General features: G+C 37.3%; 1 protein-coding gene across 2 annotated transcripts in view; it reads left to right on the top strand.

Annotated features, from left to right (window-relative positions):
* NUDT3 (nudix hydrolase 3) overlaps positions 1 to 25,502 on the top strand; it is a 74,136-nt gene extending 48,634 nt beyond the window's left edge. For both annotated transcript variants that reach the window (XM_007483700.3, XM_056818057.1), the window contains 3 exons: positions 11,110 to 11,154; positions 13,724 to 13,808; positions 16,201 to 25,502. In XM_007483700.3, the coding sequence (XP_007483762.1) occupies positions 11,110 to 11,154; positions 13,724 to 13,808; positions 16,201 to 16,379 (309 nt within the window). In that variant the 3' untranslated portion in view covers positions 16,380 to 25,502. The remainder of the gene's footprint in view (positions 1 to 11,109; positions 11,155 to 13,723; positions 13,809 to 16,200) is intronic.
* Positions 25,503 to 25,604: the final 102 nt, after the last annotated feature.

The following is a 25,604-nucleotide window of genomic DNA, read 5'->3' as shown; positions in this document are numbered from 1 at the left end:
AAATGTAGAGCTTGGAGCAGAGGCCAGACCTGGAGTCAAGAGGACCTGGGTTCAGATGTTGTAAAAATTAAAATCTCAATAATAAAAAATATATATTTTATGGAGGTTTATTAAAGATCATTAGAAACCAAGGAATAAAGAGGATACAAAATAAAACCACGTGCCCATGGCTGATTAGCCCATTTAAAATCCCTGCACTTAGTTTACCACCACACTTGTTGTATCAAGCAAGAAGAGATAATGTGGGAAGTATTACTGCCAGATGAATACCAATAACGTGATCTCACCAATGTGGAGACACAGGAGAGATTATAGGGAATTCTGGGAAATACCAAGGACTTCTGGGGAACGAAGTCTAAGCTTCAAAATCTCCATTTATACATTTCCCCTTGAGACCCACAGAAGACTAGTCTCTCCAGTGGGTCTTGTAAACATACCAACTATGAAATTACAATAATTTAAGGATGAGAGGAAAAGAGAACAAAACCAATAATTGCCAGGTGCATGGACAAAAAGCCAGTTAGGGGGCAGGCCCTTCAGCATAAGAGTGTAAGTGCAAAACAAATGCATTTAAACCCCACACATCCCAAAGTTCACTCTGGATCTTCTGGTGCAGCTTGTGAAATGTGGAGACATCTTCATGGTGTCTTCTCCAAATAGTTCACTTTCTGGATTCAAAGAGGTAGCATGTTGCTTAACCTAAAATTACTCTCAAAAGGAATTTAAACTTTGCAATTTAAAATAATAATAATAATAATTATATATAACCCCCCCCCCCAAGAGGGTGATTGAAAAACACAGGGATCACTTAGGGATGCGTGGCTGAGTTTTGAGGTATATGAATCAATTGGCAAGAGAAATCAAAAATATATTTTTAAAAATCCAAATAAAAGAAAATAATTTGTGGATGAAATATAGACTAACAAAGTCTTTTTCACAAAAATTCTAAGTAAAGGAAAAACAAATCTATAACAGGTCCTTGAATCAGAGCCCAATTAAAATGATTTAAGCAATTATGCATTTACCCAGTCAGTAGCCAGAACTGTGGAAAGTTTGCCACACCATGAAAGACAGAAAAGAGACTAGATTATAGGAGCCAGGTAGGAGCCAAATTTGAGATACTTGGTAGAATGTGGGACAAGGAAGACCTGCCTTTAACACATGTTAAACAGACTCAACCTCCAACCCCAAACAAGTTCAAGTCCTCTTGTATTTGCTCAAAATTTTCATCAATCCCTTCAGGATTGGCTGGTCTCTTTGACCTTGTGCTTGATTGGCACTATGCAGTTTAGCTTTGTGCTTCTTTGGCACTGTGCAATGGCTCTTTTTTTATTCTCTTGTCCTGGAATCAGACAGAATCATTAAGCAAAGTCCCATAATTTTTTTTAAACAATCAATGGAATCATTTTTATAGTCTAAAGCTTTTTGGGTATGCATTGACATTATAGCAAATATATTTTAATCTTATATTACTGTAAAATCAAAAGTTAAAGAAAATCTTCTCAATACTGATGACGTGCTTCAAATACAATAAGGAGAGAAAAAATAAAAACCTGAAATAGTATATTACACATGCAAGCAGAAACATAATAAAAGAGTTTTATCAAAAATATAGCTTATAATCATTGACATACTGTGTCAGCTAAGGAAAAGTAGAATACAAAAGTTTCTCACTAAAAAATGAGATCCATTTCCTCTTCAAACCTGGCCATGATCCACTGTGAGTACAAGCAAGTGATTTATACAAAGTAACAGTTTTTTATAAAGAACAGTAGTACAGCATGTAATGCATATTCAAAAGTATCAGAATCCCTAAAGTTATAAGAGCCCATTTAATGACAATAGCAAACAAACCCACTATCATATTTTACATGAACCTGATGTATGACATTTAAAGAAAATGGATACTTGTCACAAGTTTTTCAGGTGTAGTAATGTTTTAACCTTGGCTGAGATTTTTTTTTTTTAATTCTATTACTGCCATCATTATGTGGCAGGAGTCTAGAAAAAAACCAAACCTCTGTACTGTTGATGTTGGGTCTAAAAATGTCACCAAGAATCTAGAGATCATTCTGGTGGAAGGGTATAGTAAGCTGAGGAGTTATAAATGAGAGATGCTCCCCTTTTTGGGAGCCATCCAGGGGTACCATGCCCTGGGATCAACTTCCCAGCTCTTTTGGAATGAGACTTATGTCCCATCAGGAGGTAGGGATTATAATTGTACTTCACTTCAGCTACTAAAATGGACCTTACCTCCTGTTAGAGGCAGGCAAAATAATCAGAGTTGTTGGGGGAAAAATTCTAAAAATCAAAAAAGGGGTCTTTAACCACTTAAAATCAATTTGAGATATTTAGCTCATTAAATTTTCCAAAGATTGTTATACAATTGTAACCAGTTTTTTTATGAAGTCCATCCATCCTCTATGTGACAATTTATACAAGATGGAAGAAAAATCTGTTGTTTTTTTTAATGGGCTTATTCAATAATATTTGTTCAGTATAGTTATAGGGGAAAAGCAACAGATTATAACAGTAGTTAAAACTCAGTATATTAAAATGATTCAGTGTAACAGAATAGTATTGAATACATTAATATATGAACTTAAAACCACAAAATTAAATCTTTTTTGTTTTGTTTTGTTTTGTTTTGTTTTGTTTTGTTTATAAACCCTTACCTTCCATCTTGGAGTCAATACTGTGTATTGGCTCCAAGGCAGAAGAGTGGTAAGGGCTAGGCAATGGGGGTCAAATCACTTGCTCAGGGACACAGAGCTAGGAAGTGGCTGAGGCCAGATTTGAACCTAGGACCTCCTGTCTCTAGGCTTGGTTCTCAATCCACTGAGCTACCCAGCTGCCCCCCACAAAATTAAATCTCAACCAAAACAATCAGCAAAATAAAAAAAAAAATACGGAAGCTTTTATAAAATATTGGAGTCTGAAAAGTCTTAAAAATTTCACCTCCAGTCTCTTTAAAGTTGTTTTTTATCCTTTCAGATTCCTTTTGTCAGTAATGTGGGATGTCCCACAGTGAGGGAGAACATGGGTTTTAGGAATCTCAAACTGGGTAGGCCCAAATGGCAAAGAGTTGCAGGGAGATGAATATCTCCCCTGAGTCTCAGGCAAGATAAGTGTAAGGATCAGTGCACTCATGAAAAAACATCCTAAAACTGGAAGCTGTTTGAAATAGACAATGCACTGCTCTCTCATAGAATATGCCATGCTTGTAATTACCTTCCTGTTTGTAAAAGTCTCCTCCCCTCCCCCCCAGGTACCCTGCCATGAGGAGGCTAATTGTTGCCTAAGGAAAGAACACCCCAATTTTTACCAGTTGGTTTATGATTCCAAAGACAGAGTGGTAGCTACCAGCAGCCTGGGTCTTGGGGCTGGTGCTGGGTTGGAGGCTGGAGATCAGGAGTAGAGTTGCTGGGGCTGGGCTGGGGCCTGGAGAGTGATCTGGGTCAAGAAGGTCAGGAGTGTATGGCTGGAGGCAGGAGCAGGAGAAGTGACTTTGTAAGAGTGGGTGGGATGTGTGAAAAGCCTTGGCAGGAAAAACGTGGCTTAAAAAAAAAAATCTAGGACATCTTAAAAGAAAATTGAGAAGTTCTTGTCTGACTAGTGGTTGCCAAAACTGTAAAAATTAAAATCTCAATAATAAAAAAAATATTTTTATGAAGATTTATTAAATATCATTAGAAACCAAGGAATAAAGAGAATACAAAATAAAACCATGTGCCCATGGCTGATTAGCCCATTTAAAATCCCTGTGCTTAGCTTACCACCATACTTGCTGCATCATGAAAGAAGAGAGAATGTGGGAGGCATTACTGCCAGATAAATACCAATAATATGATCTTGCCAACTTGGAGACACAGGAGAGATTATAGGGAATTCTGGGAAATACCAAGGACTTCTGGGGAATGAAGTCTAAGCTTCAAAATCTCCATTTATACAATGTGACCATAGACATTTCCTAGCTTTGTGACCCTAGGCAAGTCACTTAACCCCACTTGCCTAGCCCTTGGCCTTCTGTCTTAGAGTTGTTACTGAGATAGAATATAAGAGTTCAAAAAAAAATATAGAGCTATATTTTTATGATAATTTAGTGCTTAAAATTCAAAAAGCATACCTAAAAGGCATCATAATCTTCTACCTTAAGATTACTGCAATTCCAAAGTATTACTATGACCAAAAATGGTAGCAAAATTAAGCATTATCGAGGGTACTAATGCAAATCAAACAGAAAACATCATCCCTTTATACACAGTCCTGGTTTGTTCACATGTGGATCTTGTCCGTCTTAAATGAGACATGAGATTGGAGAATGCGAACTAAAATAATTAGTGTGGTGGGAAGCTTCTATATAAAGACAGGTTAAAAGATAAGGATTAAAAAAATTTAAATTTATAAGCAATAGGATAAGGATTTAATCTCATTTCCCATATTATATCTCTTCCACAACCATCTCATTTCCTTCTCCTCTCCACCCTGCAATTACTTTAGTTCAGGCCCCCATCACTTCCTGTCTGGACTGTTGTAATCGGCTCCTATCTACCTCTAATCTCTAGTGGGGGTCCTTAACCTTCCCCTCTCAGAACTGGATAAATCTTTTTTTTTTTTAACCCTTACCTTCCATCTTGGAATCAATACTGTGTATTGGTTCTAAGGCAGAAGAGTGGTAAGGGTTAGGCAATGAGGGTTAAGTGACTTGCCCAGGGTCACACAGCTGGGAAGTGTCTGAGGCCAGATTTGAACCTAGGATCTCCTGTCTCCAGGCCTGGCTCTCAATTTACTGAGTTACCCACCTGCCCCCTAGAACTGGATAAAACTAACCAAAAAATAAACAAGAAAGAAGTAAAGCAAGTGAATGAAATTTTAGAAAAGTTAGTTTTAATAAATCTCTGGGGGAAATTGAATGGGGATTAAAAAGAAATATACCTTCTTTTCAGCAGCACATAGTACACACACAGAAAAATTGACCATACACCAAGTCATAAAACTTCACCACCAAATGCAGAAAAGCAGGGGGGAAAAAATGGATCCGTTTCAGATCATAGTGTGATAAAAATTATGATCAATAAGGGTTCATGGAAAGGAGAATTAAAAATTCATTGGAATGTAATTCCAAAAAAGTGATGGGTCAAAGAAAAAATTATAGGAACAATCAGTGATTACATTTAAAAGAATGAAAATGAGGAGATTACATATCAAAATTTATGGAGTATAGCCAAAGCAGTGCATAGGAGAAAATTTATGTCTCTGAATGCTTATATCAATAAAATGGAGAAAAAGCATATCAATGAATTGGACATGAAATTAAAAAACAAACAAACAAAAAACTAGAAAAAGAACAAATTAAAAATCCCCCATGAAAGACTAAAATGGAAATCCTAAAAATCAAAGGAGAAATGAATAAAATTGAAAGTAAGAGAATTATCAAACTAATAAATAAGACTAGGGGTTGGTTTTATGAAAAAAAAAATACAGCATTGGTTAATGTGATTGTAAAAAGCAGAAAATCAAATTACCATCATCAAAAATGAAAAGGGCACTTTCACCTCCAGTGAAGCCATCATTAGGAGCTATTTTACCTAATTATATGACATTCTCATAATCTAGGTGAAATGGATGAATATTTACAAAAATATAAATTGCCCAGATTAACAAAAGAGGAAATAGCATACTTAAATAATCCCATCCCAGAAAAAAAGAAATCAAACAATTGATCGATGAACTCTCTAAGAAAAAATCTCCAGGTTCAGCTGGATTCACAAGTGAATTCTATCAAACATTTAAAGAACAATTAATCCCAACATTATATAAACTATTTGGAAAAATAGGCAAAGAAAGAGTCCTACCAGTTTCTTTTTATGACAAAATATGGTGTTGATACTAAGCCAGGAATATCAAAAACAGAGGAAGAAAATTACTGACCAATTCCTTAATGAATATCGATATAAAAATCTTAAATGAAATACTAGGAAAGAGACAACAGCACTATACCACAAGGATTATTCATTATGACCAGATGGGATTTATATCAGGAGTACAAACCTGGTTTAATGTTAGGAAAACTATCAACATAATTGACTGTATTAGTAACCAAACTAACAGAAATCACATGGTTATCTCAATAGATGCAGTAAAAGCCTTCCAACAAAACAACACTCATTCTGATTAAAAACACTAGAAAGCAGAGGAATAAAGCAGTATCTGTCTAAAGCCATCAACAAGTATTATTTGCAATGGCGATAAGAGTTAGAAGGCTTCCCAGTAAAATCAAAGGTGAAACAAGGATGTCCATTTTCACCACTATTATATTATATTAGGAATGTTAGCTTTAGCAATAATAGAAGAAAAAAAATTGAGAGTTAAAGTAGGCAATAAGGAAACAAAACTATCACTCTTTGCAGATGATGATAGTATACTTAAGAGAATCCTAGAGAATTATCACAAAACCTAGTTAAAATAATAAATAACTATTGTAGTATGCAAAATAAATCCACATAAATCATCAACATTTTTATATATTGCCAACAAAGTCCAGCAGTAAGAGTTAGAAAGAGAAATTCCATTTTAACTAACTCTAGACAACATAAAATGCTTGGGAATCTATTTGCCAAGACAAACACAGGGAAATTATATGAACATAATTATAATCACAAAACACTTTTCACACAAAGTTAGATTTCAACAGTTGGAAAAATGTTAATTGCTCATGGATAAGCTGAGCTAATATAATAAAAATGACAATTCTAAACTAATCTTATTCATTGTCAGACCAGTCAAACTAGCAAAAAAATATATATTTTTTAGAACTACCTCTAATGTCTCCCAGACACTCTTATTCCATATACCTAATCAGTTGTTAAATCTTGTCAGTTGTTTCTACATTTCTCACATCCCTTCCCTTCACTCTATTTGCAGAACCACTATCCTAGTTAGTTTAGACCCTCTTTACTGAGCTGTAAAGGCTAGGCAGTTGAGGTTAATAATTTGCCTGGGGGTCACACAACTAGGAAGTGTCTGAGGCCAGATTTGAATCTAAGACCTCCCATCTGCAGGCCTGGCACTCTACCCACTGAGCCACTTGACTGACCCTAGAAATACCTTCTTAAATTCCCTCTCTTCCCTTAAATCTCTCTTCGTTCTAATCTGTTCACGACAAGGTGGTGTGTATTTGCATGAGTACATATTTTTTCTGTTTCATTTTTCTTTTTGTATCCCTACCACATAGCACAGTGACTAGCACTTAGGTATTTATTAATAAGTGCTCATTGATCAATGACCTGTAATAATGAGCACATGATAAATTTTTTTGTTGTCTTTAAAAAATCAGATATGTTTAGCACTTTAAAGCATCAACCCTCCAAGTTAAGTAATGCAGCTGCTATTACCTGTATTTTATAGGAAATTGAGGTTCATAGACTAAGTGGCTTTCCCAGAGTCACACAACTAATGTTTCAGAATTGGGATCCACTACTTCTTATCTTCCTTTATAACTTAAAAGTTATAAAATCTGATCTACATTTTTGCTTAATCTTTACTTTTTTTTTATCTGTCATTTATGGGCCAGGGCATATATAGGCAAAAAATAGTTCAAGTAGAAAACATGTCAGGTTGTTAGTGGACTAGTCAGTCAATAGGCATGTATTTAGTGCCTACTACGTACTGTGCTTAGTGCTGGAGTTACAAGGAAAGGCAAAAGACAGCTGCTACCATGTAGGGAGCATTCAGTAGAATGGGGGAGAAAAACACATAAAAAGGCATTTTTTTTTTTAAACCCTTACCTTCCGTCTTGGAGTCAATACTGCGTATTGGCTCCAAGGCAGAAGAGTGGCAAGGGCTAGGCAATGGGGGTCAAGTGACTTGCCCAGGGTCACACAGCTAGGAAGTGGCTGAGGCCGGATTTGAACCTAGGACCTCCCGTCTCTAGGCCTGGCTCTCAATCCACTGAGCTACCCAGCTGCCCCCAAAAAGGCATTTTAAAGGTAGCATAATAAAGAGCTCCAGCTGACAGAGAAATAATGAGATGGCTGCAGGAGCTCTCCAAAAATCATCCTCAACCTCTCCCCACAGAGGGGCCACAAGGGCTAGGAATGAGATGGAAGTTGGGGGAGTTTCAGAATTAATGTGATCTTGCAGGAAAATGAGTTGCTAGAGTTAGTGATGAAGTCCAGAACAGCCTACTACAAACTCAATATGGGTTAGACCCAAGTATAGCAATCAAAAAATTTAGTATAATTTTAGGATGTATAAATAAAAGTTTGGTGACCAGAGTAAGGGAGGTAGGCTCTCTGAACCTTTTTTATTACCCTATTTAAGCTGTATTTGAAATATTACATCCTGTTGGTGTCACATTTTATGTGAAATATTGATTAAGGGAAAGTGACAGAATGTTGACTACAAACAATATCATCACATTAGTTTACCAAGTACGCTTTTTGACTTTTAAACCCCTCATAATCTTCTCAGATCTTTCTAATCTTGGTCTTCTAATTTTTACTTCTTTCCATTTATCCTATAATCCAATGACAATTCCTTGAACCAGACATGCCAGTCTCACCTGAAATTCACACTTTTAGCATTTTCACTGACTGTCTCCCATGCCTAGAACTCTTCCTCCCCATCTCAACTTCCTACCTTTCTTGATTTCCTTCAGGTCTCAGATAGTCTTATCTTCTGCAAAAACCTTTCTGTCTTCTTTAATCTTAGTGTTTTCCAAAAAAGGGAAAGGACCTACTTGTACAAAAATAACAGCCCTTTTTGCAGTGGCAAAGAATTTGAAATTGAAGAGATGCCCATCATTTGGGGAATGGCTGAACACATTTTGGTATATGATCGAATACTGTTGTACTCTAAGATGAACAGAAGGATTTTAGAAAAACCTGGGAAGATTTACATGAACTGATGCAAAGTGAAGTGAGCAGAACCAAGAGACCATTGTATACAATAACCCTATTGTATGATGATCAACTGTGAATAACTTAGCTTTTCTGGTCAATATAATGATCTAAGACAATTGGGAAGGCTTCATGATGAAAAAATGAGACAGAACTGATGTAATCTGCATACAGATTGAAGGATTTTTTTTTCCACTTTATTTTTCTTGCCCTTTTTTTTCCCCCAAAAAAAGGCTAAGGAGGAAATACATTTTTGCATGATCTCACATATATAACTGATATCATGTTTCTTGCCTTTTCAGTGGATGGAGGAGGGTAAGGAGGGAGGAACGACTTTTCGTGCCACTGGACCCAGGCTTCCAACGCCGAGAGAGTGGGACTGTCTCTGTGCATCGACTTTTCCACTTAAATCTCCTTCACGCACAAGTGTCTTTGTGCACACTCATCTATCATAGATGAAAACGCACAAAGACAATTGTCATCCTCGGTTACCGAGAGACTACTACTACTATGTACAGTGTTCTGGTTCTGCTTATTTCATTTTGCATCAGTTCATGTCAGGCTTTCTAGGTTATTCTGAAACTCTCCTGCTCATCATATATCACAAAGATATTCTATCACTATCACATACCATAACCTGTTCAGCCATTCTCTAACTAATGAGCAATTCTTTGCCACCACAAAAAGAGTTGTCATGAATATTTTTATATAAATTTCCCCTGTTGAAAATCTTTGGGAAATAGATTTAGTAGTTTTATTGCTGTATCAGAGGGTATGCACAAATTTATAGCTCTTTTGGCTTAAAATTCCAAATTGCTTTTCGCAGAAAGGTGGTATCATTTCACAATTTCACCAACAGTGTATTAGTGCCCCAATTTTCCCATATCCTCTACATCATCTGTCATTTTCCTTTTCTGTCATGTTAGCCTATCTGATAGGTATCAGGTGGTACCTCAAGAATTGTTTAATTTGAATTTCTCTAATTAGTAATGATTTAGAACATTTTTAAAATTTGACTATAGTTTTAATTTCTTCATCTGAAAACTGCCTATATATCCTTTGGTTATCAGTTGGGGAATGACTTGTATTCTTTTAAATTGATTCAGTTCTATATATATATTTGAGGACTCAATTTTTTTTAAAGTCATAAATTGTGGGGATCAAAAAATCAGTACCTTCCCTCTGATACTCTCCTATTTATCTTGTGATTTTCAGCACACTCTAGGCACTTGCTAATTGCTTATTGACTTGGACAATTATCTGTTGGGATAGCTAGTAAAAGAAAGAACTATTATTCCCATTTTACAGGTACAAGAACTGAGGTTCAGTGAGATACAAGTATCTTCACAAAACCAATATTTAAATCTAATCTCTTCTGACTCCCAAGTTCAATACTTGACTGCCTGACCCACCAGAAGGATTGAATCCAAGAACATTACTTAATTAACAATATCTTCTAGTCTATTTCTCCACTGAATGAATAAGTGAGTGATTGAGTAAGCAAGCAAATAAACAAATTAATGCATATTTTTTGAGACTGGGTCTCTTGTTTCACTTGGCTTGAGGTACAGAAGCCATTTACAGAACTGATCCCACACTACTGATCAGCATAGGAGCTTTGACCCATTTCATTTCTGACTTAGGCTAGCTCACTCCTCCTTAGGCAGCCTGCTGCTTCACAGCACACACACCCCACCTGCTTTTTTCCCTTCCCTCCCTTCCTCCTAGAGGCTGATAAACAAAAAAATGAGTAAATAAATGACTGATAGATGCAGTGCAGACACATCCACTTTAATCCTGCTGCAGGTCAAAATTTTGGAGCTCAAGAGATTCTTCTGCCTGAGTCTTCCTTGTGACATGGGAATGTACATACAGTTCCACCAAATAAACTACAATACCGTGGAAATAAAAGGCCCTCAGTTTTATCTTTAGCTCTTAGATTGCTAGCTTTTGATGAGGGCAAGGAGAAGGCTAGTCTATTATCAGTAGGTATGTGGGATGTGGTTGTATCGAGGGTTCATCATGGGAGAGAGGAGCTGGTAGCTCTGTTCAACATGGTCCCAACCTTGGTCCATTGATATCAGACATTAAATACTGCTACAACTCTGTAGATAAGGAAGCCAATTCTTCTCTTTTCATAGGATTTAAAATATAGTGTGATAGAGCCCTAGAGTATTAATACCTTCTTTTCTTTTTTTCTCTTACTTAGGCTGGAGTGAAAGGGACATTGGGAAGATTGGTAGGAATTTTTGAGGTAAGTCTTTACTATTTCCCAATTGTGGGGAAATTGTTATATACACTTCAGAAGCTTAGATGCACTTTAAAAATTCTAATGTGACAAAAACTGCTGGGAAGATTGGGAAAAAGTGTGGCAGAAATTAGATTTAGATCCAAACCACATATTGTATACCAACTAAACTGAGTGAGTACTTCACTTAGCTATATAAACGGTTACATCATAAAGAAGTAGAGGAACTAGAAAGAAAATCTGTGAGTAGGGGAAGAGTTCATTACCAAACACAGAGTAGAGAGGATCCCAGAAGATAAAATAAACAAACAAGTGTGATTACAAAAAACTTAAAAGATTTTGCACAAACAAACCAATTCAGCTAACTTTAGAATGGAAAAAAACCAGGTAACTGGGGGTGGGATGAGGTGGGTGGGAGGGGAATCTGGGCTGTAAGTTTCTCTGATAAGGCCTTGTTTCTGAGACATATAAAGAACTTATTTAAATTTGTAAGATTAATATCCATTCCCCACAGATAAATGGTCCGAAAATATAAAAAGGCAGTTTTCAAAGGAGAAATTAATTCATACTATCAACAGCCACTTGGAAAAAATGCTCTATATCCTAAAATGCAACTTAAAGTAACTCTAGTTTTGCTTTATGCCCATCAAAATTGACAAAAGAGGGAAACTTAAAATGGTTAGAGCAGCTACATAGAAGCAAGCATTGTGAACTGACCTAGCCTAGACATTCTGGAAAGTATTAGGGAGTAAGTTCCCAAAGTCACTAAACTGTGTAGACCCTCTGACCTGGAGATATCACTACTAGGTGAGTATTTAATTAGTGATTTGGTACATATTTTCATGTGGCTGCTTATGGCCTGCATTACTTCCTTTAAAACTACCTGTTCATATCCTTAGACTATCTCTTCGAAAGTTACTTTTTCTTGAATATATTTGAAACTGTTCCTTACAAATCTTGGATATCAAACTTTTATCAGAGAAAATTTTTCCAAAACTATTTCCCCTAGATTTGCAGTAAATTTCTCTTCTAATAGTTTGAACTCCATTGGTTTTATTTATATAAAACCTTTTTACTTTTATGCAATAGGAGTTATTCAGTTTATGTTATATTACCCTCCTTTTCTTGTTTGGTCTTGAATTCTTCCCCTACCTGAAGTGGTCTTTTCTACTTACTTTTCTTCATTTGTTTATAATGTTATATATCTTGTGTGTATATAAGTAATTTATCAATTTGGAGTTTATCTTGGTTTATGATGTGAGATGTTAGTCTAAACCTAATTACTGCCAGAATGCTTTGCAGTTTTTTCAGCAGTTTTTATTGTGAACCCATAACCCAATGCTTAGGGTCTTTGTTTATTAAATACTGCATTCTGATGTTCATTTTCTTTTGTAGAATGAATTACTTTAAGTAAAATTGTTACCCCATTCAGGATCATCTCTGCTGAAATATTTGATGTCTAGTAGAATTGATAAAAGTGAGTAAAGCAGGGATAAAGAAATAGAGAAGAGTCAAATTCATTTATCAAGATTTTATTAAATGCCAGTATTTGCAAAACATTATGCTAGACCCTGAGGATACAGAAATACAAAGACAAGAAGTTAATGATCTCTGCCGTTAAGCTTACAAAGAGGGGTTGGGAGAGAACAGTATCATTTAATTAGGAAAGTATGACTGCTAATTTGAGAAGAGAGAACACTAATGACTAAAAAGATTTAGGGAAGTCTTTTTGTAGGAAATGGTCCCCAATCTGAGCTCAGCATTCCAAGAGGCAGAAATGAGTAGGGGATTCCCTGTGTGGAGGTAAGTGAGAAAGCTTATGCAGTCATAAAGTGGGAAAATGAAGGGGATTTGGGGAATAAATTAACATATAGACTGGTTTGGAAGACAGTGCATCCCAGAGCAAAAGAAAGCACAGAATAATAGGATCTGATAGCTGGAGAGAGACTCAAGGCCTGTACCTGAATAAGAATCTCCGCTACATCAAAGCCAACAAAAATTCACCTGTCTTTTGTCTGAAGACCTCTAATGATCCAACCATCCCTCTTTGTTCCAAGGAAGGCCATTCCATAACCCTTAACTTAGATCTATGTAACATCACAATTAACATCCTAAGCATATTCCACCTTTCCTTAATGGAAGAGGGAAACAGAAGGTGTTGATATGAATTTTTGGTAAAAGAATAAGGAGCAAGAAAACAGGGTTAAATTGAGTGATAAAATCAATGAAGAAAATAACCTTTGATTATCTTTTTGGTCCACTGTCTGATAATTTTGGTAATGACCTCATTCTGTTAGCTTTGCATTTGATCTGGATGAACTTATGTAATGCTTTATGTGTTTTTGGTTGTAGTCAATGGAGAGTTATGGGGAAAAAATGTGACCTTTATGTCCAAGGTAGCCAAATGACGTACCCTATAATCTATTTTAAATAGACTATAATTTTTAAGAAGATAAAAAGGTAACAGGAGATCTATTCAAGTAACTTTAACAGAGACTCATGAGTTTCCTTTATTTAGATATTATCAGGTGCCTGATAGAAAAAGTTCTTTGTTCATTTTCTTTTTCTTTTTCAGAACCAGGAAAGGAAGCACAGAACATATGTCTACGTGCTTATTGTTACAGAAGTGTTGGAAGACTGGGAGGACTCTGTTAATATTGGTAAGTTCCACTTCACACCTAGCAGAGTGTCCAATATGACAGTAAGGAAAATAAATGTTGGAGGGGGTGTGGCAAAATTGAGACATTAATGTATTGCTGGTGGAGTTGTGAATTGCTCCAGCCATTATGGAAGGCAATTTGGAATTTGTATAAAGGGCTTTAAAAGAATGCCTGTCCTTGGATCCAGCCATACCCCATTGGATTTGTACCCCAAAGAATGTTTGTACAAAAATATTTATAGCTGTGCTTTTTGTGGTGGCAAAAAAAATTGTAAAATGAGGGGATGCCCCTTGATTGGGGAATGGATGAACAAATTACGATATATTATGGTGATGGTATATTATTTTGCTATAAGGGATAATGAACTGCTTGATTTCTATATGAACTGACAAGACCTCCATGAACTAATGCAGAGTAAAATGAGCAGAATCAGGAGAACATTGTACACAGAAAGTAAAACATCATGGAACAATCAAATGTAATAGACTCTGCTACTAATAGCAGTGCAATGACCAAGAACAATCCTGTGGAACTTATAAGAAAGAACACTATACACATCAAGAGAAAGAACTGTGGAAGTAGAGGGGGAAAAAAAAGAAAAACAGGATTTATCAATCGATTATATGGGTATATGATTTGGGGTTGTGGTTTAAAAGATTACTCTCTTACAAAAGTGAATAATACAGAAATAGGTTTTGAGTAATAAGATACATATAAACCAGAGGAATTTATTGTCAGTTTTGGGAGGAGGGAGAGAACATGAATTATGTAACCATGGAAAAATATTCTGAAAAATAAAATAATATTGGTAAATTATCTACATTGTTGGGTGTTTGGAGGTGATCCTCTAAAATAACACTGAGCTTGTTGCCCCTTATACCCTCACCTTAGTGGTCTCAGAAACATTACTTATTTTTAGGGGGAAAATAGGAAAGTTCTTAAAAATAAAAGGGAGGAGTAGGAAAGTACATAAATTTTTGAACTTGAGAGTGAGAATTTTAGAATTTATTTCAAACATATTTTAACGCTTCAAATCTGGCCTCAGATATTTCCTAGCTGTGTGACCCTAGGCAAGTCACTTAACCCCAGTTACCTAGCCCTTACCACTCTTGGGCCTTGGAACTGATTCTTAGTATTGATTCTAAACAGGAGATGAAGTTTTTAAAAAATACACCCCATCTTTCCCTCTTATCTCCTCAATGCCTGTTAGCATAAAACAGGAGCATTATGTTGAATTTATTTCTAAAACCACATATTTTTTTATGAAAAGAAGAAAAATGCCTAACTCCATAATTAATATTTGTGTTGTTCAATTTATGCCAAACTGATCTCATTTCTTTAGAAAAAAAACTATTATCAGGGAGTCTTGTTGTTGTTCTAGTTCTTTTAGAAGTATTAGATTATAAATCTAGTGTTAGAAGGAACCACAGAGACATCTAGACTACTCTCCTCTTATTTTGGAAGTGAAGAAACTGAGACTAACAAAGGTTAAGTGACTTGGCCAAGATCAGACATAGTAGATACCAGAATGAGGCTTTAAGTTCCATTCCTCTGGTAACCCAGATCCAAATCTTTTTACTAAAGAGTTGCTTAACACTCTTAGATTGATCCAGGGATTTCATGTTTTAGCCTTTCCAGCCCTTATTGTGGGACAGGCGTTCTCCAAAAGAGCCATTTGGTCTTTCAAATTGATGGTATAAGACCTTTTTACAATGTAAGAATTCTATAGGTGAGCAGTTAACAGGATTATTGATTGAATATCTCACCTCTAGAGAAAGATGTATATTCAAGTGAAAGCGCTCTCAGAAAAGCATTGCCAACTTTTGTGTTTTATGTTATCTTGGTATACTTTCACCATAGGTGATTCACTTGCCAAAAGCACTGCTGAATTATTGGCTCTGCCCAAAAGATGGCCAAATAATGAACCAGAATTCCCAATAGAATAGAGATAGAATTGGACTCATGATCTCACTGATATAGGGGGTTCCTGGATGAGGAAACAATTTTAGCATTATATTTAAATAATTTTTTAAATTGTTTGTATCCATCCCTTTTGTTTTTTTCAGTCAATTCCTATCCAACATTTGAAATTAGAACTTTTGCATTATCTTAGTTTGTTTTGCTGATGACTCTCTCCCTCTCTTTTATTCTTTGTCACATTTGTTATCTTAAAGAAAGCAGACATATCTTTATTCCTATTAAATTAAAAGAAATTTGTTGAGAGTCTTCTTTTTACTTTTTGTTTTATAGTGGTAGGGAGAAACAGTCAGGATAAGTGGTCTCTGGGGTCTCTTACTCTGCCAGAATGCTTTAATGCTAAACTCTTCATTCTTCAGAATACTTTAGGTCTTGCTTCCCTAATACTCTTATTATTCTTTTTGTTTCCCAACAGGGAGGAAAAGGGAATGGTTTAAAATAGAAGATGCCATAAAAGTCCTGCAGCATCACAAACCTGTGCAGGCCTCATACTTTGAAACCTTGAGGCAAGGCTACCTGGCCAACAATGGCACCCTGGTCATGGGCACCACATACTCGGTTACCAGTCAGAGCTCATTGTCAGACATCAGATGACTGAAGACTGCCTCCCAAGAGAAACGGAAGTTGGCAAATAGACTGAGATCCAGATCTCCTCTTCTCTTCCCAATTCTTTCCCTGTCCCCTCCCTTCACATGCCTCCTCTTTGAAACAAGGCATGGGCAGCAGCCTGAAGCAGAGGAAGTGTTCTTTGATAATGTTGCTGTTTGGTATTAAATGGAGCTTTTTTCTTTTTCTAAAAAAATCCTCTTGGGGTCTGGGGGGATGGGTATTATTTTGTAAAGTATATTTTGTGCATGATGTGTCCTTTCCCTTGGCACCACCACTACTCTTTGAAGAGAGATGGACAGCTTCTCCTCAGCCTGGCACTCTGAAGCGTTCCTATCTGTCCAATTCCCATTCTGGCCAGACATTTTCCTCTTTTTTAAATTAAAAGATACCAACGTGAGGCCATCTCTTCCAATGAATTTGCCTACAATGTGCTGTTCAGACCTGTAAGTCGGTCCTGTTCAGTGCATGATGCATTTATATACACATTATATATCAACATATAATATGTAAATAAATGATGGTAGAAGGACATGTTTAAGAATCTAATTTTGCAGTTTCTTTCACTTCGAGAGCTCCAGAAGAGAAGAGAGTTTCTTAATTAACCTGCCTTGTAGGCTTAATCTAGGCCAGCTTCCCTGATCATTCTTCAACTTGCCCACCGTTGGTCATTTGCAATGACAGCCTGGGTGAGGAAAGAATAAGACAACCTTCAAACCACCCCTGGTGCTCCCAGTCTCCTGTCACTTAAGGTGGCATTGCTACTGTGGCAGAAGAGAACATGGAAAACACTTCTTTTTTTACCCAGGCAGGAGGAGCAAGTAGCCTCAATGTAGACCCAGGGAAAGAGTGATAGAATGGAATCTCAGCCTGCCCTGACCATGTGGAGGATTGGAACTGGAGCTCTTGGGAATAAACTCGACAAAGAACTGGAATAGCCAACCCTGTTTTGTATCCCGCCAGTTTGAAGTTCTTTCCACGGCCCTACTTGGAGATGATGATCTCTCTCTTCTTGTCCATATGCCTTACCATGCTGACTGGATATTGTTTTTGTGTGAAAGCATCCAACTGTTTCCACAGTGTAGCTGCACATGTTCTTCCCCTGCGGTGCTAGGGTGACCGCCTGGTATTCCCAGGAAGAAGTACACGAGGGGAAAATTCATATGTTCACTATCGTGTTTGAGGTGTGGCAGCACTTATAATTTTACCTTGGAGCATGCTCAGAATATTAAATTGTCTCCTGCTGTGTGAATACAAAAGGTACAACTTTACCCAGAAGTACTAGTGTAGAGGACTCTTAATCATTTACTAGAATAGCTACATAATGTATTGGCACACTTTAAACTCTTCTGTTGGTTTATTGATGTTTCATACTGTCTTTATTTGCCAACTGTATTGTTTAGTTGGGAAATAAAAAGGAAATGGTTGTGAGTTTGGAGTATGGGCGGGGGCAGGGCATTAGTTAATCCCTGGCTTGGGACAGGAGGTTGTTGCTAGGTTCTTAGTAGCATCTCTTTTGTCAAAACATAGCCAAGATGTGAAATTAAATCTGCAGTACTCTTTTATTTAATAATTCTAATAAATACTTAGACTTTCAAAAAGTTTTTTTTCTTCCCTCCCACTAAAAGAGGAACAAATAAGTCTGGTAGACCTATCAGTTTAATGTCTGACTCTGGAGAAGAAGATAGCTGATTTTAGAAGCTTACAGACAGGAAGATCACAACACAGCTAAGCTTTGAACTACAGGGCCAAAAAGCAGTACTAGCATTTTTGTCAGAGTACCGTAATCCCATGCTAATACTTTCATATCCATGGTTTGGGATTTCCGATGTTTGAAATATTAAACTTTGATTCTAAATGTTGAACTTCGTTCTCTATGTGGCCATTTTAAGCTCATTTTTAAGAAGCCCACCCCCTACTTTAAAGCTCACCAAGGTCCTGCCGAAAAAAGCCAAGAAAAAGATAAAATTGAATCGAATCCAAGACCCAAGTGACATCCTAAGAACATAGCCATCTCCTACTGCCTTGCAGACTAATTCTGGCCTTTTGCTGTATGGATTTGCTGTTTTGAAAATGCTGTTCAGGAAAACAGCTGGTACTCCCAAAAGAACAGCTGACGTTTTGATAGCAGTAGCATGCACACCTTTCTTGAAAATGTTTTTACTGGTCTGCTAAATTCAAAATGTAAGGGTAGAATGTTATTAATGACTGCTGATGGCATTTTTGTTTAGGTCAGGAAAATAAATTGTGCCAACAAAGTATTTTAATGTGGCATGAATCAATGTTATTAATGCCCTTAGCTGAAGGACTTGTTAAAAGACTCAGTGGGAAAATGAGAGCTTTGTCCAGTACTCGTAGTTAAAATAAGTGCATTGCTACACCATACTTCCAGTGAATGAAGGTTTTGTTTTTTCTTTCCATATCACAAAATTCCATTCCCATCTTTTTTAGTGTGTATTAGAGATCTCTCCAGATAGATAGGTGGATCAATTGGATGGATGGATACATACAGTGGCCTTTAACTTCCAGAGCCTATTTCCCCTAGGAAAACAAGAGAAACAAAAAAAAAAAGTGTATACATATGCACAAACCATCCACATAACCTCCAAGAAGAACATGCCCTCTTGATTTTATTCATATTTTAGTGGCTATGTACATGGTATCTATTTGTGAATACCCTCTAAAAAAAGAGTAAACATTGGTTGGGTTTTTTCTTTTAAAATTTGTTTATGTTCCCCTTTTCTCTCTAAAGGTTGATAAAAATGGCAGCCATTTGGGAAGGCTTCTGATTGGATCATTGGATGCCATTAGGTGGGATTATCCCACCTTTCTTGGAGAGAAAGAAAAGAGAAAGGGAGTGTGTGTTTGTGTTGGCAAGTGCAGTCATTTAATTTACTTTCCCAGGATTATATGCAGATACTTTGTTGTACAAAAAGGTTCACTCACTGGGGCCCTATGAAGTCAGGGGTAACTGCAAAGGATCAAAGAGAGAAACAGCATGCACCTGAGCCACATCAGTTCTGAGATGGTACATAGTTTCAGAGTAGATCCTCCGCACTCTTTCTGCTGTCAACTCAGATATGCTCCACAGCCCAGCAATAGAATCTGTGGCTTCACCTCTCAACCCCAAGTCCAGGGTTAGAAAACATCTTGGTGGAAGTAACATGAATAAACAGTTCTTGAGGGGTATGTTGCAGGAGCTTTGCAATCCTGTTTCTACACAGTCAAGTTCCGCTGTAGTGAAGAAATGTTTTCTCTTTGGGCGTTAGAAATTGGTTAGTGGCCCATTGCAGAGGCTTTTACTCAGAAGAGAATATTTTTGTTTTTGTGGCTTATAAGGAGAGAAAAAAATTTCCAATGAAGAGTTTCTTCCTCTGCTTTCCATCCTCTAGGTAACTTAAATAGAGGTCCATCAGTGGTTAGACCCTAGGGTATATTCTCCTTTACTGAAAATTTTATAATTTCCATTTAATGCATTGATGCCTCCCTAGAGGTCTGAATAACAGTTTTCCCCACTTCCTTTTCCTTTAAATTAGCTTATTCTGAGCCATGTTTACTTTTTCCATTAATAAAAGATTTCACAACCATGGCGAGCCAATATTTCTCTAGTGTTCTGGAAGCCTGAGTGTACTTCATATGTGTAATAGAATAGTAGTAACTTACATAATAATGGGATTTTGTGCATGTTATGTGTTTGTGGAGAGAGCTTAAAACACTGAGCTGTGGTATAATCAGTAATGTCCTTTGGTCTGGATTCCCTTTGCATTTCAGAAAATAACCTGCATCAAGAAAATAAGCTGGAGTACAGGATGATTAATTTCCTTTTGGCAGCTGTATTGGGAGAATCTAGCTGTGAAGTGATTTTTCTGAAGATACAGAGATCAAGTATTTTGGTGTGTGTCTCCCCTCAGCCCCCACCCCCACCCCCGCCCTCTTCTTTTTTCAATCGCTAAAAAAGGCAGTGGACTGTTTGCAGCCCACATAGTTTTGTCACACTGCCTAACCACATTGACATTCTGTTAATATAAACCACACAGATGAGGCTTGCCCCAGAAAGGCATGTGAGACTTGCAAGCTGTGGAAGGGAAAATCTTCCAGATTTGGCCTCCAGTGCTCTCAGACAAACAGCAAACATATGGCCTAAGCTTCATAATATATATGTATAAGACCAGCTTACTTCACTGGATGATATGGAGAAGAAATCTAAGGAAAAATCTGGGTCTTGTTTGGCAGTTTCTGTTCTGGCCTTGAAATGAGAAGCTCATGGTTAGTGATGAGCCCTCTTGGAGTCCAGAGAGGCCTCAGAATGTCTTCCCTTTTTCTAGGTGCGCCTTCTTGCACGTCACCAAAAATGGGACAAGACTGGGACTGGAAGGGGAAAAAAATGAGAGAATGCCGACGATAGTGCATGTGCATACTGTCTTTAAATGAGAAAACACTGTTAATAGGTTGTTTTTGTCAAAGTCCAGTTGGTGGAATCAGAAAACTTCTTTTGCACTCAGAAACCTTTAATTCTAGGCAATTGGCCTTTCTGTGGTGCTTTATTCTTAGATGAATTATTCCCTTTTTTTCCACAAAGATTCACCATTTTTCTTTAGCCCAGAGCCTTCCTAAAGATTTGAGGAAGCTGAACTATTCATATTTGGCAAAATTATGCATTTCCCATGGAGAAAGACCAAATGCAAAACATTAACTCATCCCATTCTACTTAAAATCCTCTGGTAGCTTTAGGACCATTTCATTGTTTGAGGTGTTTTTTTAAACCCTTGTCACATCTTCAAATAAATACTAAGCATTACTTCTAAGACAGAAGAGGGATAAGGGCTAGCAATTGGGGATAAATGACTTGCTGGGGCCAACTAACTAGAAAGTGTCTAAAGTCAGATTTGAACCTAGACCTCCCAACCCTAGGCCTGGTTCCCTATCCACTAAACTGTCTAGCTATGTTTAATTTTAAGCCTGGGAGTCCATTTTTAAGCATTGGTTTGATTAGGAGGATGTTTAAAAAATGGAATTATTTTTATGGAGCAAGATGGGGAAACTGATAATTCTAACTCAGAAATCCACTAATTGATATAGGTGGGATTTTGCTAAAAAGAAATTCTTATTTAAAAAAGATATGATAGGTCCCCTATATGATGGAATTCCTAGGCTACTGTCTCTCATTGAGCAGATCTTTTTTTTTTCCCCTCTGATTCATTTTCAACTTAATATTTTGAGCTTTTCTCATTAAGCACTCTTACCTCCCTAAAAGTATGCTTTAATTAGCTTTAAATACAAAAGAGCAAGATAGATATAATTTTATTCTGCCAAGATTTTCAAATACTATTTTATTAGGCTAATCACATTAAATGCAGAGAGAAAACTATCAGTTTTTTTAAAAAGCCTTCGGTTGGGGAGCAAAAATATCACCACGAAGTACTTCATGTGCTGATTGCTGCTAGACATGAACCATGCCGTTTATTCTGTTCAGAACAATACTTCAGTACAGCTAAGCATTTATCTAGGTATTCAATTCCAGACTAGTTGATCTGATCATAATCTCTGTATATGCACAGAGAGCCAAGAATGCTTATCACAGCTTAATAGTTTAACATGTACTCAAAGGATCAGTTATTTGCCAGGTGTGTTTCTGGCAACCATTTAAGTAGAATTAAGAGAAGTGGGGCAGGAAGAAAGGACACTCAAGATGCTGTGAAAGCTGGAATTTCTTTAGAGAAAAGGCCTGCGTCTCCAAAGCACACTATTTTCTCAAGACTCCATTACTCCCAGAGCTCAAGATATGACTAATTGTCCAGTGATATTGCCCATAAATTCACACTGGAAGAATATCAGAATCTTCCTGAGCAAAGTGTGCTTTGCCTTAATTGAAAACATTTGCCTAAACTGCTGGAATGCTGAAGGTTTTCTTTTGCTTCAGAAGTCATTGACCAGGATCCCTATAGTCCTGACCAACTCAGTATCCCACCATAGATCCCTCTCTTAAACTATATTCTCATTGCTGAAGTTGTGTACTTTCTGGTCAAAAAAAGAAATATTTTTCTCTGTTTCTTGGGTTTCCAAGAAATATGGAAAGTGTTAAGTATGCTACATTTTATGGAAACCTTTGTTAACTTGAGCGATTGGGCTGAGGTTTGGGGGACAAGCAGTGGGGATGGTTTGAGTGTAGGGGCAGCAATTTAAATCTTTTTAAACTAGAGAAGTATAGAATGGGGGCAGGCAGGTGGCTCAGTGGATGGAGAGCCAGGCCTAGAGATGGGAGGTCTTGGGTTCAAATTTGGCCTCAGACACTTCCTAGCTGTGTGACTGTGGGCAAGCCACTTAACCCCCATTATCTAGCCTTTACCACTCTTGCCTTGGAGCCAATACATAGTATTGATTCTAAGATGGAAGGTGAGGATTTAAAAAAAGGAAATAGAATGTATATAAGTTAACGTAGGAACTAACATTGAGTTGAACCTTTCTTAGAAGATATCCTTAGCAATGAGCAGAGACTTGAAGCAAAAATTAGATCTGTGCTTCCAAAGCCCTGAGGAAAATGAAAATTGAGAGCAAGTTATCTTGTCAGAGGGCAAGAAGCCAGTGGGTACATGAATAGCAAGACCAAAGAAGGGATGAGCAGCTGTCACTTGGTGAGTGAACTCATCTTTTCACCTGGTTCCACATTTCAAGGGGAGCTCCTTTTGCAACAAGGGTTCATCAGCATGTCTGTTCCTCTCAAGTCTAAAGTGTGCAGAATTGTAATTTAACCTGAGAGCTTGCTTCTCCTGTTTGGCTCATGTTGTCTTGGTCGGTGGAGTTTTAAGTCTTCAGAATTTATGTGAATGTTATGCTATACTGTGCTTCAAACAAATGATTAATTTCAGCCCCAGTAGGGAAATAGCCACATGGGATTGTATCAGTGTGAAAGAAAAAGGATCTTCATGGAGCTTTATAAAGATATAAGGTCAATTTTTAATTTTGTCTTGGTGCAAAAATTTCGTAACTGGTTTTTGGTTAAGAAAAAAGAAAAGAAAAAAGATTGGGTGGGACCTTGAATGTGGACCCAGTGGGCCTAATTTCTGAGAGATTTGCCTGCTGTGGTTTGCCTTTTCTAAATGGGCTCTTTTTAGCTGGTGGGTTGAACTCCTGAGGTTATCCCAGTTAGCTTGTCTTTAGAAAAAGACATCCTAGCGATGGGTATCAGCTTGCCTTTTGTTTAAGGAAGTGAGCGAGAGCATTTGAGGATGTTGGGAACTATTTTAAAACAAAAATGAAGTGTGTTTAGTTAAGCAAGAATCTCACAGAACTACGGAAGTGGCAGCAAGTTCATATCATATCATCTTCAGGTCTTGAACTGTCAGCCAACCCTTTATTTCAAGTATGTTCTCTTTGGTAGCCATTAATGGCAGGGATGTAATTAATGTAAGGGATGAGTATGAAGAACTGAAAACCAAAAGTCGAGCCCATGTGTTTTACCATTAATGTGTGGCCTCTCCAAGCAGGTGGGTGTCTGGAGTAGTTCCTCTGCAGTAGAATACTTGTGTTGTGGCCAATACAAGTTGTCACTTGAGAAATAGTGGGGGGGGAGAGGGGGAGAGTTGTATTATTATTGTTTTTTTTAGTGAATTCAGAAATACCAATCTCGCTTTTTTTTTCCACTGCAGCATTCCCTCAAGGGTGAAATGGTCCAATATAAAGGTCATGTGTTTCCTTCTTGGACAAATATAAACAAATGTTTCCAGACATCCCAGGTTGAGGCAAAGAAAAAAAATGTATTGAATCTGGTGGTTTTTGTTTTTGTTTTTTCCTGAAAGGGCAAAAACTTCCAAAATCCTTTCTCTGCCCATTCCCATGTTTTAGCAGAAGGTTGCTGTTGTACCAAAAAAATGGCCAAAATTAAATAATGATTCTAAAACTGAATCTCAGAACCCAAGACTTCCTCACCCAGAAACCAGCCCTCAAAGATTTAAATGCTGTTAAAACCCTTGTTCTGCCCCCACAGAACCACTGTCTTAAGACTTTATTCTTGTTCTTGTTTCAGGTCAGAAGAAAAAAAATATTTGACATTCTAATTATTTTTGCATTATGCTCTGGAATCTCTGTGCTCTGTGACACATTTGGGGGGCATGGGAAGTGTCCCATGGGTGGACTTGGGATATTTCCCACCATCCTCAGGGCCAGGGAGAGAAGGCAAAACACCTCTTGGCTGGGATTGTGCATTTTGCATCTGTAAAAAGAACAGCTTAAAATTTATAGTCTCAATTACCTCTAAAGAGGAACATCCAAACAAGTGATCCCAAGAGAGAGCTCATTGGATAGTGGAAGCAGAGGGACAACTGCAAGGCTCTTTGGGGCTAAAGGATTTTATTCTTTCCACCTTATGCCCCTTATTACTGATTCTGGTTATTGAAGCATTGTGGTTTAAATACTTCCTTTCCCTCTCATCCCTCTCTACTCACTTTCCCAAAATAAGCTTCATAACACAAAACAGGTGAGTTTTCTGGGGGTCCATTTCTTTTGGCTTCTTGCCCTATACTTGTATTTTAACAACTTCTAAGGAAGGTGGTCGAATCCCTTTTGGAATGGGAACAAGTCTGAAGCCTGTTAGATGGATATGGAAAGAGGTTTTGCTTTTTTTTCCCCCAAGCTTTTCTCAGGCTTCATTCCTCTTCTTCCAACCCCGTTTCTCCCTTGTCCTTTGCCAGCAACATTTGGGCTCAATTCAAGGTGTAGAGAAATAGGGCTGAATAGGAAAAACCATGAAGGCCAGTTTCAAGCTTGAATGTGAAACGTGTGAACAGTGTGTGCTATTGTGTACATACACACACACATCTTTTTTGCCTAAGATAACAAGATAGGGGCATGGTTAATAATCCTTCCATAGTCTGAGCAATAGTCAGAGAGTAAAGCCATCCCTCCCATTTAGAATCTAGATAAAACTTGGATGCCACCACTGAAAACCTCCCTCCCCTATTTTTTAAGAAATCCTCTGATATTAGTGTGTTTGCGTGTGTAGTTCCTTTGTATGTTAATCAGTTTCCTTCCATTTGAGTTTTGTGCGAGGGAAAGATGTTGGAATTGTAGGTTGTAATCTTGTGCCAACAAATAAACACTGGTATTTCACATACACTTCTGCCTGGCGTCTGGTCTCATTTCTTACCCATGGTTATCCAGTTCCTCCATTTCCCATCTCTCCTGAGTGGTCAGATGGCTGTTGAAACAAAAAGAGAG

The sequence above is a fragment of the Monodelphis domestica genome, chromosome 2 (genome assembly GCF_027887165.1).
Source record: "Monodelphis domestica isolate mMonDom1 chromosome 2, mMonDom1.pri, whole genome shotgun sequence".
Taxonomy (NCBI): Eukaryota; Metazoa; Chordata; class Mammalia; order Didelphimorphia; family Didelphidae; genus Monodelphis; species Monodelphis domestica.
Note: the sequence above shows the minus strand (reverse complement) of the source record. Positions and strands in the feature narration are given on the sequence as shown.